Source organism: Scomber scombrus, chromosome 5 (assembly GCF_963691925.1).
Source record: "Scomber scombrus chromosome 5, fScoSco1.1, whole genome shotgun sequence".
Taxonomy (NCBI): Eukaryota; Metazoa; Chordata; class Actinopteri; order Scombriformes; family Scombridae; genus Scomber; species Scomber scombrus.
In genome coordinates this window covers 25,193,006-25,206,595 of record NC_084974.1, presented here as the reverse complement: position 1 = coordinate 25,206,595, position 13,590 = coordinate 25,193,006, and the positions used below count along the sequence as shown (strand labels likewise).

The 13,590-nt window shown below is 39.7% G+C and overlaps 3 protein-coding genes across 3 annotated transcripts in view; 2 read left to right on the top strand and 1 right to left on the bottom strand.

Annotated features, from left to right (window-relative positions):
• Nucleotides 1-319: 319 nt before the first annotated feature.
• On the bottom strand, nucleotides 320-3,464 carry bcl7bb (BAF chromatin remodeling complex subunit BCL7B b). Its single transcript, XM_062419216.1, has 6 exons — nucleotides 3,321-3,464; nucleotides 2,779-2,854; nucleotides 2,597-2,684; nucleotides 1,431-1,589; nucleotides 994-1,097; nucleotides 320-835 (listed from the first exon to the last, which is right to left on the bottom strand). Exons 1-6 carry the CDS (start codon nucleotides 3,431-3,433, stop codon nucleotides 764-766), a joined length of 612 nt encoding a protein of 203 aa, XP_062275200.1. The 5' UTR covers nucleotides 3,434-3,464; the 3' UTR covers nucleotides 320-763.
• Nucleotides 3,465-3,933: 469 nt separating this feature from the next.
• On the top strand, nucleotides 3,934-8,037 carry LOC133981020 (uncharacterized protein K02A2.6-like). The gene has a single exon (XM_062419907.1). It carries the CDS (start codon nucleotides 3,934-3,936, stop codon nucleotides 8,035-8,037), a length of 4,104 nt encoding a protein of 1,367 aa, XP_062275891.1.
• A 3,849-nt stretch (nucleotides 8,038-11,886) lies between these two features.
• The window catches only part of hip1 (huntingtin interacting protein 1), a 44,003-nt gene continuing 42,299 nt past the window's right edge, over nucleotides 11,887-13,590 (top strand). The window contains exon 1 of the mRNA XM_062418808.1: nucleotides 11,887-11,904. The gene's annotated coding sequence lies outside the window, so the exon portion shown is untranslated. The remainder of the gene's footprint in view (nucleotides 11,905-13,590) is intronic.

The window sequence follows — 13,590 nt, the reverse complement described above, 5'->3', positions numbered from 1 at the left end:
AAACGCAATATATAACAATAAAAATAACAAATGTAAGGTGATAATAATAATAATAATAACAATAATAATAATAATTTAAAAAATAAACAAAGTATTACCAACATCTAATGAAACATTTAAAATCTATTTACAGAATGGAAAATAGTAGTTTTGAAATGGAATATAAAGATTGAAATAAAATATTGACTGTAGGAAGGGAATATAGACTGCGCTACAGACCAAGAAATGCTAAGTGTAGAAATTGAATGTGACATGACAGTGATTTTGCCTCAAGATATTATGCTGAAGAATAGATATCCAACAATGCAGAATCACTGAATTGAAATGGAAAATAGCATTTATTATGATTTACAAAACATCTTCAGTTATAAACATGGGCAAATTATATTATAAATATAAAAAAAGCATTTTATTCTTGCATGAGATAAGCTAAAACAAGATCTGCTCCAGAAAGGGCATCCAATTTTTTATATAATGGCACATCTAAACATCGATCTGCATAAAGCTACACATTTAACAACTTTTCAAAATGTCCTGTAAAACTTTAAAAAAAACAAAAGTGATAGAATTTGCAAACATGCATTTAAACAAACAAAGAAAGATTTAGCAGTAAATGCTTATTTTTGTCATTTGCTGAAATGCAATGAGTAATATTTGCGTATTTAAGACAAGAGAATCTTAGAATAATTTTGAAAGCGTAGCTAATTTGACAACAACTGAGGACAAGTTTTGTGTGCATTTTGAGAAAGCGATTATAAATAAGCTATCTCAGAACAGCATTTTCTCCTGTGCAAATCTTCTTTAAAGGAGGAGCTCCTGATTCATCCAGTTCTTCCTGTTAAATGAGAGTAAACATTTAGACAGTTCACTTACATTAAATATGAGCATAGTTCATTTTGATTCATTTATACTTCATGTACTTAAGACAAATATGATTTTTATTTAATATCAACGTGTTGTAGTCTGTCTTTAGATCATTTTCAGAAAGTGAACCTGAGTGTCTGGGGTGCTCCGACTGGCAGCTCCTGATGAAAGAAGGTCCTCCTTGATCAGAGTGGGAGGCTCATCGGCTCCTTCCTGTCCAGAGTGTACTGGTTCTGCATTCACGAGGGAGTCAGGGTGTTATATTCTCATTCATTCAGCTTAGACAGTGAAGGAATACAACACAAAATGATAGATATGTAAACTGCTTTGTGTTTCTTGTTTATAACCATTATTATCAATTATATACAGCAAACTGAGTGAATAAATCCCTAAAGTTATGTTTTATTTGTTGGCTTGCTTGGTGATTAAAGCTGGGACTGTGATTACCTGATGACCAGGAGTAATAATATTATATGCACGAACATCTATTATGTTTACTTCTTTCAATTAATAGGAATAATGTGACACATTGAGTTAAAATATGCTTGACAGGACCATCCACATACCATCCACACTTTCCTGGCCTAGCATTGGTGGCTGAGAGTCTTCAGTTCGGAGGCTCGAGGCATGTGGAGGGCTGACCTGCTGCGAGCTGGAGGTGCTGCTGCTGTTGTCCATCTTGGACTGGTAAACGTCCGACAGAAAGCTCTGGTTGCTGTTTTCATCTGAAGTGAAGGACACAGGAGTTCTACTGAACATCAGATTATAGCTTCGACTCTTGAATGAGTTCGGTCATGAGATATTGTGTCTTTTGGCTTCTTCTACATTTACTCAAGTACTGTACTTAACTACAAATTTGAAATACTTTACTTGAGTGTTTCCATTTAATGCTACTTTATCTTTCCACTGCTACATTTCAGAGGGAAATATTGTGCTTTCTACTCCACTCCATTCATTTGACAGCTTTAGTTACTTTTCACATGAAGATTCGACACAAGAGATAATATAACAAGCTTTTAAAATACAACATACTGCTATAGATGAAACCAGTGGTTTCCAACCTTTTTGGCTTTTGATCTCTTACAATAAGCAGCATGCAGGCAGGGTCACATTTCAGATGTCTATGAGTTATTAGGGTTAGGGTTTCATTTCAATAAATGTTCAAATGATCCAATATTTCACCAAAAATTAATGGTTAAAAAAACTGAAAACTAATGTATGTATCAGAATTTAGAATTTCTCCTCATCTTCGCTTCTCCTATTAATCATCTCACGACCCCTCAGATTATCTGGCGACCCTTTGGAGGGGCCTGACCCCTAGGATGGGAACCACTGGACTAAACTAGTTAACTGTATATAAAATGGTAACATACATAGTAACAACTTACAATAGTATCCTGCTTACATAGTATAGTATGCTGCGTACACACTTATGCTTCAGTATTAATAATCTAATTATGTCATATATAATAACACATAAGTCAGAGGGACCAAACAAGTACTTTTACTGCAGATACTTTAACTACATTTTGCTGATGATACTTACTATCAATGACAATAAAATTATTTTTCATAGACGACTATGGGAGTGTTTTTGCATGCCTGTATTGGTCCTTTAATTCAGGAAAAGAATCATACTTCCTTTTTGTAAGGGAGTGTTTTTGCATGCCTGTATTGGTCCTTTAATTCAGGAAAAGAATCATATTTCTTCTTCCACCACTGCAAGACTCACCAGTGAAATCCAGTAAGGAGTTAGTGTTTTCCAGGACCACATCTTTCATTCCTCTGACATCTCCACCTGTGGATTTGGTGCGATATATCTAATAACAGAAAGTGGACGCTCAAATTAGACTGCTTGTTTTTTCTTTAAAAGCCATGGAGATTCACAAAAGTCTACATGATAGAGACCCCCACCTGCTTTGTTTCTGTCACTGGCACCCACTTGAATATGCGCAAGGATGTGTCCCCAACTGTCACCCATTTCTTCTCCCTGGGGATGATAATAGTTTGACTCATTTTAGACAGGAGCTCAGTTCAGGTGTAACACAATATAATCTGCTTTAATCTGTATCAATACAGCATACAGGATCATGTCTTCTCTGTACTCAGCAGATATAGCAGCTTATCAAATATCCTATACTGCACACTTGTGCCGCTGTGTACATTACACGAGCATGTACAGATGCTGGGAAAAGGCCGTAGGGTGTCATTGTGATGAGACTACAGAGCAGTCGTGTAATATCGCTCAGCATGTGAGGCTGTGGCCATATTGACAGCTCTCGGCGGAAAAACTCAGCTAGCCCCGCCTCTTCTGTCAAATACGGGCGCGGATTGGTCAACACCTCCGTCAATCATCTAACTTTTCCGACTGAAGTTTGTTGAGCGACGCAGTAGATATCAGACCGCGGTATACTAACACATTTCCCTCCATATTTTCCCCCACACAGCCTACATACCATTTGCGCACTTTCTCGATGGCCGCCAGCACCTTTTTAATGTCATCTTTAGCCCGACTTCGGGTCTCAGCGCGGCCTGATCGTCCCGACATCTTGATGCTGTTATGATTCATCTACAGATGCATCCGAAAACTTCAAGACCAAGCCCCAGCTCTCCGTTACAGTGGTAATCTCGCGAGATTTCTTAATGTCAGTGGGGTTTTTTTTCTTTTTCAAGCTTCACCCTCCTTTATATGCTCATACTGTAGTGTTGTAACTGTGTAATTGACATAATATGTAGATGTCTGCCAGTCCACTAGGTGGCGTTGGCTAGAGTTGTTACCTGTTGGGGAGTCCGACAGAGGATAGAAGAAGTATAGTTTATACTGAAGACTGTGAAGAAATGTGGTGACTGAGAGAGATTAAAATGTGTTCGTCAAGAATAAAATAAACCCCCATTGTTCAGCAAGAAGCCTCCCGTTGAGTTACTACATAAATGGCGACGAGGATAAAGTTTCAGCGGATGCCTCGCGGGAATCAAGACGAATGAGTAAGACTCCCTGCTAAGTTGCTAAGTTAGCATACCACCTGGACTTTGTAACCAAGAAAAAAGTTTGAAAAAAAAAGAAAAATCATGGCGGCGGCTATGGTAGGAAGCACCGCTCCTTTTGATTGCCAAACCCAGTCATGGGAGGAATATTGTGAAGTGCTCCACCATTTTTTTGAAGCTAATGAGATCGACGATGCAAGTCGACAGAAAGCTATATTACTTAGTTCAGTGGGCAGTCAGACGTACAGCCTCATGAGGAACTTAGTCAGTCCCGCCAAGCCAGGAGACAAGACATTTGATGAACTGGTCAAGTTATTAAAGGAACATTTCAACCCTAAACCCAGCGAGATTGTGCAGCGTTTCAAGTTTAATTCCAGAAACAGGAAGAATGGAGAAACAGTCATGGAATATGTTGCTGTGCTAAGGAAATTATCGCAAGACTGCAACTACGGAGACAAGTTGTCTGAGATGATAAGGGACAGACTGGTCTGCGGTATAGGAGATGACCGCATACAGCGCCGACTGTTGTCAGAGCCGGACTTGACATTCGACAAGGCACTGAAGCTGGCACAGGCAATTGAGACAGCCAGCAAAGATGTGAAGGACTTACACTCTCTGGAGTTTGCACCGCCACACTTGAGGGCACCTCAAACAGTGCACAAAATGTCAGCAAAGCAGACCCCCAGTAGGCAGCAGCACCAGCATAAGGTTTGCTACAGGTGTGGAGGGGAGCAGCACAGGGCTGGGGACTGTAGGTTCATTAAAGAAACCTGTCACAAGTGTGGTAAAGTTGGCCATATTCAGAAAGTGTGTAGGTTCAAAGGCCCAGCCAGTAATTCAAAGGCTAGAGGGGGTGGAGTTCACTCAGGAAAGCAGGGGAGAACACAGGGAGCAAATTATGTCAGACAGGGGAAAGATGAAAAAGATGGCGTTGATACAGATGAAGTCATGTTCACACTGTACAAAATAGATGAACTTGATGTACCAGCAGAAGAGCCATTTGTAGAGACATTGTCAGTTAATGAGACAGACACACAGTTTGAGATGGACTCAGGGTGTGGGGTAACAGTAATAAACCACTTGGTGTTCAAAACCTTAGGGGGGAAGGAGGCACCAAAGTTACGCCCATGTCGAGTGAGACTCAGAACATACACAGGCCATAGAGTAAAAGTCTTGGGAGCAGCTGTGGTTAAGGTGCAGCACAAAGGGCTAGTACAAGACTTACCTGTGGTAGTTGTAGCGGGTTCAGGCCCCAGTCTGGTAGGCAGGTACTGGATTAGGAGGCTAGGTTTACAGTGGAGATCAGAACCCCAGGTCCATCACATCCAGGAAGAGACCTCAGAGGAGGTACAGGGGAGACCAGAATCCCAAATCCACCATCTGGGAGAAGTGACATTGGAGGAGGTACTGGGGGAGTATGGGGAGGTTTTCAAAGATGAACTCGGGAGATTCAAAGGCCCCCCAGCCAAAATATATGTGGACAAAGAAGCAGCCCCCAGGTTTTTTAAAGCCCGGCCCGTTCCATATGCTATGAGAGGAAGAGTTGAGGAGGAGCTCAACCGTCTCCTCACCCAAGGGATCATTGAACCTGTTAAACATGCTGAGTGGGCAGCGCCTGTGGTCCCAGTGCTGAAACCCGATGACACCGCAAGACTGTGCGGAGATTACAAACTGACGGTAAATCAGATCTCAAAGCTTGAACAGTACCCGATTCCCAGAATTGAGGACTTGTTTGCCACGCTTTCAGGTGGACAGAAATTCACAAAATTAGATCTGAGTCACGCTTATCACCAGATTCCCTTGGAAGAGGAAGCAAAGAAGTACGTGACCATAAATACCCATAAAGGTTTGTTCACATACAGAGTGCTACCTTTTGGAGTTTCATCAAGCCCAGCGATATTCCAACGGACCATGGAGGGACTGCTGCAGGGCATTCCTCGTGTGACCATCTTCCTGGATGACATCCTCCTCACAGGGAAAGACGACCAAGAGCACCTGCAGACTCTGGCCATGGTGCTGAAACGGCTACAGGAAGCCGGTCTCAGACTAAAGAGGGCCAAGTGCTTATTCATGAATGAGGAAGTGATGTTTCTGGGTCATAAAGTGGATGCAACAGGGCTGCACCCAGTCCATGAGAAGGTGCGAGCAATCAAAGAGGCACCCACACCTTCAAATGTAACAGAGTTGAAGGCATACTTAGGACTGTTAAACTATTATAACAAGTTTCTGCCAAATCTGTCAACTGTCCTTGCCCCAGTGCACAAACTGTTACAAAAAGAGACAAAATGGCAGTGGGGAGAGGCACAACAAGCTGCTTTTGAAAGATCAAAAGAAATGATGCAGTCTGCTGAAGTGCTTGTTCATTACGACCCAGAGAAAGACATTGTGCTGTCATGTGACGCATCACCCTATGGAGTAGGTGCCGTACTGTCCCATCACATGCCAGATGGAACGGAGAGACCCATAGGATTCACCTCACGAACATTGAACGCAGCTGAGAAGAACTATTCACAACTAGATAAGGAAGGACTAGCAGTGATGTTTGGAATAAAACGTTTCCATAAGTACATTTATGGACGGAAATTCACAATAGTGACAGATCACAAGCCCTTGCTGTCACTTTTCAGTGAGATGCGAGCCGTACCACAGATGGCCTCACCCAGAATCCAACGATGGGCGGTAACCTTGAGAGCCTATGAATATACAATAGTGTATAAAGAAGGGAAGTATCACTGCAATGCAGATGCCCTGAGCCGCCTTCCTTTACCGGAGGAACCGGAAGTTGAGAGGCTGGAAGAGAGGGTTCTCATGCTGGAGAGCTCTGACATCACGCTGGTGACAGCTGATCAAGTAAAAGCATGGACAGACAAAGATCCAGTACTCCTGAGGGTGCGGGAGATGGTACAAAATGGCTGGTCAGCAAAATTAAAAGGGGAGGAGTTTGCCCCATATGAGGTGAGGAAACATGAACTCAGTATCCAGAATGGATGTGTGTTATGGGGCTGGAGAGTGATTGTGCCAAAACCAGGCCGAGAAAACGTTATGAGACAACTTCATCAGTGCCACCCAGGAGTGTCCAGAATGAAAGCACTGGCTAGGAGTTATGTGTGGTGGCCAAAGTTGGACAAGGAGTTGGAGGATATGGTCAAGGGCTGTACAACATGTCAAGAGCACCGTAATATCCCTGCACCAGCTCCATTACACCCCTGGGAGTGGCCGGACAAACCGTGGAGCCGTCTCCATGTAGATTATGCCGGACCGTTTATGGAAAAAATGTTTTTTGTGCTCATTGATGCACATTCAAAATGGATGGACGTGTATCCAGTGAACTCTGCCACTTCAGCCACTACAATTGAGTGTCTGCGTACCAGTTTCAGTAATCATGGACTGCCTGAGTTGTTGGTGTCTGATAATGGCACTTGTTTCACCAGCACAGAGTTCAAAGACTTTCTGAGTAAAAATGGTATCCGTCATGTGACCTCTGCACCCTACCACGCTGCCAGTAACGGGTTAGCAGAGAGAGGGGTACAAACATTCAAGAGAATGATGAAAAAATGTCCAGAGGGCACACTCACAGCTAAGGTAGCCAGAGTGTTATTTAGCTACAGAGTTACTCCTCACACCACTACAGGCCTATCCCCAGCAGAGTTGCTTCTAGGAAGGAAGCTACGTTGCACACTCGATTCAATCCATCCAGACCTGAGCAGGAAAGTGAAGGAAAGACAAGAAAGACAGATAAATGATCACAACAAAAGGGCGAAAGAACGCTGGTTCAAAACAGGAGACTCAGTGCTGACCCAGAACTTCAGTCTAGGGCCCAAGTGGATCCCGGGAATTATTGAGTCGGTGACAGGACCGGTGTCCTATAAAGTGATGCTGGGGGATGGGAGAGTAGTGAGGAGACATGTGGATCAGATTCACACTCGCCACCAGAGACCACAAGAATGTAACAACAACCAACAAGCTGCTGCTAGTCAGCTAAGTCAGGCCAACGAAAAAAACGAAGCATGGCTGGAAGCTGAGCAGGTGGTACTCAGGGGTGACAAGTTGGAGGAGCCAGCAGCTACAGAAGCTGTTGAAAGCTCAGAGACTGAACAGAAAACTCTTACAAATACAACTCCAGTAAGGAGACAGTCAAGAAGGGAAACTAAGTTGCCCAGTTACCTTAAAGACTTTCAGTTGCATTAAGAGAGACTGATTACCACTGTTGTGGGCAATTGGACAGAGTTAAATAGTTATAATGTTCCTGTGATATGTATAGAAAATGCTTAAGGGGGAAGGGATGTTGTAACTGTGTAATTGACATAATATGTAGATGTCTGCCAGTCCACTAGGTGGCGTTGGCTAGAGTTGTTACCTGTTGGGGAGTCCGACAGAGGATAGAAGAAGTATAGTTTATACTGAAGACTGTGAAGAAATGTGGTGACTGAGAGAGATTAAAATGTGTTCGTCAAGAATAAAATAAACCCCCATTGTTCAGCAAGAAGCCTCCCGTTGAGTTACTACATGTAGGTACTGTAATGATAGGAGGAACACATTTTTTTGATTATGCTTTTTTGTTATATGTTTATTTATCTGGGTTGACATAGTTTCTGTTTACAGTACAATACATGAGCCTACTCAAGTTGCTACTTCAGTTTTGAGGCTGCTTTATAGACTACATCCATTACAACAGTTCAGAGGGAAATATTGTACATTTTACTCCCCTACATGTAGCCTAGTCAGGTTCCTAAACTAACATTAACATATGTCTTCTTGCTGAATCATTCTGTTCAATCTTACCATTTGGAGATCCCTTCATAATGCATTTACAATGTAAGTGATGGAGGAAAAAATCCACAGTCATCCTTCTGTGCAAAAATGTATTTAGAAGTTTATCTCAAGCTAATGCGAAGCTTCAGTCAAATCAAGTAGATATCTTTAAACGTTACAGTCTTTTTAGTGCCCAAATCCCTCTTTTGTCACTATACTTCTGCCACAGCTCAACAGGGAAACACAAAGAGGGAATTTGGTGCTAAATAGACTGTAAATGTGGCAGCACTTTATATGACTAATTCTGACTGCTGAAGCTTCATATAAGCGTCAGATAAACTTTTAAATACATTTTTGCACAAAATGACTATACTTTCTGTACTTCCTTTTAATAGTAAGCATGAACCGGAGGAATGTTTACAGTGAGAAAAACCTCTTTCACTTTTCATATGGACACCTGTCCTTTAATTCTTTTACATGAACGTCTCTAATACAATACATGAAAAATGAAGTCTGTGGTTCCCAAACTTGGCTTGTGACAACATGCAACAGCACAGTCTGATTTGTTTTTAGAACTTTATCTTAGCAGGAAAACCTCATTGAGATTAAACATCTCTTTTGCAAGAGTGTCCGGGCTAAGAAAGGCAGCAACTTGAAGTTTCAGACAAACAATGTAAAAGAAAGTAATACATTAGTCAATTTAAAATAATAAAATCAGGAATAAAATTACTATAAAAGAGAAAATAAAAATACACCCTTAAAACTAGAATTGGGCAGAGAAACAGCACTAAAAAACCTCTTGCAATCTCACTGGCTTTGGTTGGGGCCCTTTGTCATGTTTCAGATGTTTATATGTTGTTAGCGGTCCCACTAAAGCCTGATTTCCCCTTTTCACTTCTCAGATTGTTTCATTTGTCATAATTTAAAAAGGTCAAATTTTACAGTGTTTCACAGAATAAATGGACTGCACTCATATACCATTTTTCTAGTCTAACGACCACTCAAAGCACTTGACAGTACATGTTAACATTCATCCATTCACACACACATGCATAGGTTACACTGAAGGTAGATGCTTCCATACAAGGTGCCAGATTGAACCACCTACCTTCCGATTAGTGTTCGACCTGCTCTACCTCCTGAGCGACAGCCGCTCCCAAAGCTGCCCCATAAAGATTAGATTTTTGATTTTTAACCAATACAGATTTGTGTCACAGAACTTTGTTTCTTCTCCTTCTTTCCTCCCCCATTAATCATCTTGAGATACCTCAGATTTTTCTTGAGAACCTTTGGAGGGGCCTCTATATTGGGAACCATTGGACTGAACTACACAATAAGGTAACATTGCCAACACATTGATCAGTTGAGATGCTGCTCATCAATACCTTATTAACATTGTAACAATGTAATATATGACAATATTTCAGCCAGAGCAGACACGTTTAAACAATGGGTATAATCTCTGATACTTAAAGTACATCTTGTGAATAATATTGCTCTATATTAATTAAAATAGTTAAATAAGTTAAATGCAAGAGTTTTGCTTGTATTAGAGTATTCTTACACTGTGGTTTTGTTACTTTTACTAATGGATCTTACTTAAGCAATTTCTTCACCACTTATTTATGAATCTGAATATGCGTTTATATCATTTTGTTTTGTTTCGTTTTGTTTACGTGAAAAACTAACTTGATTTGATTTTGCTATCGTATATATGGAAATAAAGCATTTATGAAAGATTTATTAGTTGTATCCAATGGATGTATTAATGGTTCATAAATCATGTGCGCATGATTTATAGATAAGTTATAATCAATTTATAATAATATTGTTAAGTTGTGACAAATCCCATTGGCTGGTTATTACATCAGCAGTCCTAAATGTTAGTAAATCCTTAATAAACAATTGAGTCATTAATAATCCACTAAGTCTTCAAATGTAAAAAATTAAGTTGCTAATTGATGAGTTTTTATCTATCAAGAACACAGGTAAAAATGTAAAGCACTATAATTACTATAATTGCTGAAACAGCCAGAGATCATTTTCATAACCTGACAACCCAAAAGATGATTCATAAAATGTTGGCTTATTATTTACTAACCATTAATAAGGATTTTGGTTCCAACTTTCATCTTATATGAAAGGTGCCATCTAAAGCTGTGAGTTATATTTTATATTTTATGCAGGAAGAAAACTTTTCCCACTTCTCTATATTTTTTAATATTTGTGAAATTGGATTGTTTTTTTACTGTCTGTATTTAGACAAAAGCTTGGTTAAATGTAAACCATGTTTTTTTTTATTTCTGGTACTCGTGTTTGACCAGCTGAGGGTAGCCTTGAGCCATGCAGAGCAAACAGGGCTCCTCCTGTATCAGATCTATTTCACACACATTAACTGAAAACGCCCTCACCACCAACCATAATATCAAATTCTCCCTCATAACTAATCAGGTTATAGCACAATAACAGGTTCACCTCAAATTCACCTGTCTGAACTGTACACATGGTCAGTCATCGCATCCCCTCCACCAGTTCTTCCAGTTACTGCCATCAGGTCGACACTATAAAGTCCTACTGACTCAGAAAAACATCTACGAAATCTCTTCTATTCCCTCTGCGATCATCAACCTGAACAAACTAAATATTGTCCTTATCAGTTGTAATTTTAACTGTGTGGGTGTGTGCTTTAAATGTGTATTGTTGAGCTTTGTCAAAGGGGAATTTCTGCTACTTTGTGACAGAAATTTCTGTTATCTTAAAAAAAGAAATTAAAATCTATCATGTTTCTTTTTTTATGGTCAGATTTGCTCTTACTCCATCCTTTAAACACACACTGTGCAGATGTAGCTAGATGATATAGTATAACCACATATATCAACATCTAGAGTATATTGTGTGTCCATACCAAACAGCGTTCTCCCCATTTTACCAGTCAAACCAACAAAGTAGATTGTAGACGCCAGGAGAACATAGTCATTGGCACAAAAATTAGTTTGAAGAGAAGAGGAAGTATTGTTCTGCCAGCCACTATTTGCCTCATTGTGCAGACTGGGTGTCTTTATTTCTCCTGAACTTTCCCCTTTTTTATATATATTTATACATTTTATGTGTTTAAATGTGTTGCTTTTGCTAACCTCCTGTCTCTTATTTCTCCTGCACCAAATTTCTCACTCAGCTTCATGTGATATCAAGTTTTTTTCCGAGGCCAGACCTGCCTTAGACTACATATTGAAAAATGAGAGGATCAGCCTTGTGTTTGTTGAAGCCACAGCCCAGCGTTTGCCATCTTCTTCCCTGAGACTGGTAATGTTTTATTTTACTAATCCATTTTTATAAAGAGCTTTATTAAACAGGTATACACTTTCACAGCACATTCCCTGTACAATTTGTGCCTAAAAACCTGCCAGAGGGACTAAAGGCTGTAATAAAAAATACTTTCAATAGTTATATGTTTTAACAGCTATTTTATTTGTACATTCAAATGTAAATTGGTTTCTATTGTTTGAGAGTGAATCAAATTCATTCTTTTTATTTTTGAAACTGTGACTCTTTAATGAACTTGTGGAGAGCGAGTCCCTCCTCTCTTTGTATTGAAATTACTGATCTCTGTGTGGACTGTGACCTGAATGTTAAAGGAAATGTTTAATTTAAGCCACTTATTGTCTGATGTAATAGTAGATGTAGATGTAGATGTTGTAGTGTTTGTTTTGTTGTTTGGTTAAATGTTGTGTTTTGTTATGTATGTATGTAAAACTGGATGTCTGCAAACTTTCTTCAGTTAAATCCAGGTAAAAGAGAGATCCCGATCATTAGCTCTCACAGTACACATGTAGATCCTCCCTTTGCCTCTTTTCCAACAACATTAATCTTCTGTCTTTGAAATTCATCTTAAGATTGTCCAAACCTGCTTTTATCATCTAAGGAACATCGTTAAAATCCATTTATATCTGAGCTTCAGAGACACAGAATCCGTCATACATGCTCTCATTTCCTCACGGCGTTTATGATCTCCTAACTGGCATAAATCAAAAACAATCCTCCAAATTGTGCAGAACTCAGCAGAGAGATCATATTACACCCTTCTAATGTCTCTGCATTGGTCACCAGTTTATTACAGAATTGATTTAAAGATTTTATGACTTTTATGACTTTTAAAGCACTTCATGGCCTCGCTCCAGCTTTTATCTCTGGATTACTCACCCCTTATCAACCTGCAGCAGTCTGAGATCATCAGACAGGAACATTTTGTGAGTTTCCAAGCAAAGGTGTAAGCAGGGGTGATTTTAGACCCCTTTTTATGGGTACTCTAGCACCCTTAAATTTGATCTCAGCACCCCTAAAAATAAATAAATAATTATTATATATTTTTTAAACAATTGCGGGGCATTGTATGTCAAATTCTCATTAGGAGCTGAGCCCCTCTAAAGGTCTGATCCTAGAATCACCCCTGGGTGAATGACTAAAAGGCTCAGAGCTTTTACTGTTCCAACACTTCAACTAAGGAACAACCTGCCTGATGAACTGTCAAAATCAGCATCTTCTTTTAGATTGCTTACAAAAACACGTCTTTCAAAAGGCTTTTGAATAACCTCTTTTAAATATTCCATATATTTTTACATTTCTTATTTTATTTGTATTGTTTTGCTTCTGAAGATGTGTGTCCTTTACCTCAGGAGTTTGTCTGCATATATTTGTTTTTTGCTTTGAGAAGTACTAATAAACTATCTTCTTCTTTTTCTTCTTCATCTTCTACTTAATATTATTGTTGGTGTTGTTGTTGTTGTTGTTGTTGTTGTTGGTGTTGTTGTTGTTGTTGTTATTATCATTGTACAACTCAAAATCCAATTATGCATGAATTAATTTATTATGACAATATGCTACATATTGGCCTCTTAATAAGCATTGTGTCAAGTTACAAAAGGTTAGCCTCAAGGCTTTAATGCTGTGGTTCTCAAAGTAGGGTCCAAGTCTGTGAGGGAGTTTAAGGGG

Bases quoted from the DNA above. Each gene is read 5' to 3' on its own strand.
- bcl7bb (XM_062419216.1), bottom strand. From the start codon at position 3,433: ATGAATCATAACAGCATCAAGATGTCGGGACGATCAGGCCGCGCTGAG. The intron at 2,685-2,778 runs GTGGGGGTCTCT...TTCTGTTATTAG, and splicing joins CAGTGACAGAAACAAAGCAG to ATATATCGCACCAAATCCAC. The intron at 1,098-1,430 runs GTATGTGGATGG...TCGTGAATGCAG, and splicing joins AGGCCAGGAAAGTGTGGATG to AACCAGTACACTCTGGACAG.
- LOC133981020 (XM_062419907.1), top strand. From the start codon at position 3,934: ATGGCGGCGGCTATGGTAGGAAGCACCGCTCCTTTTGATTGCCAAACC.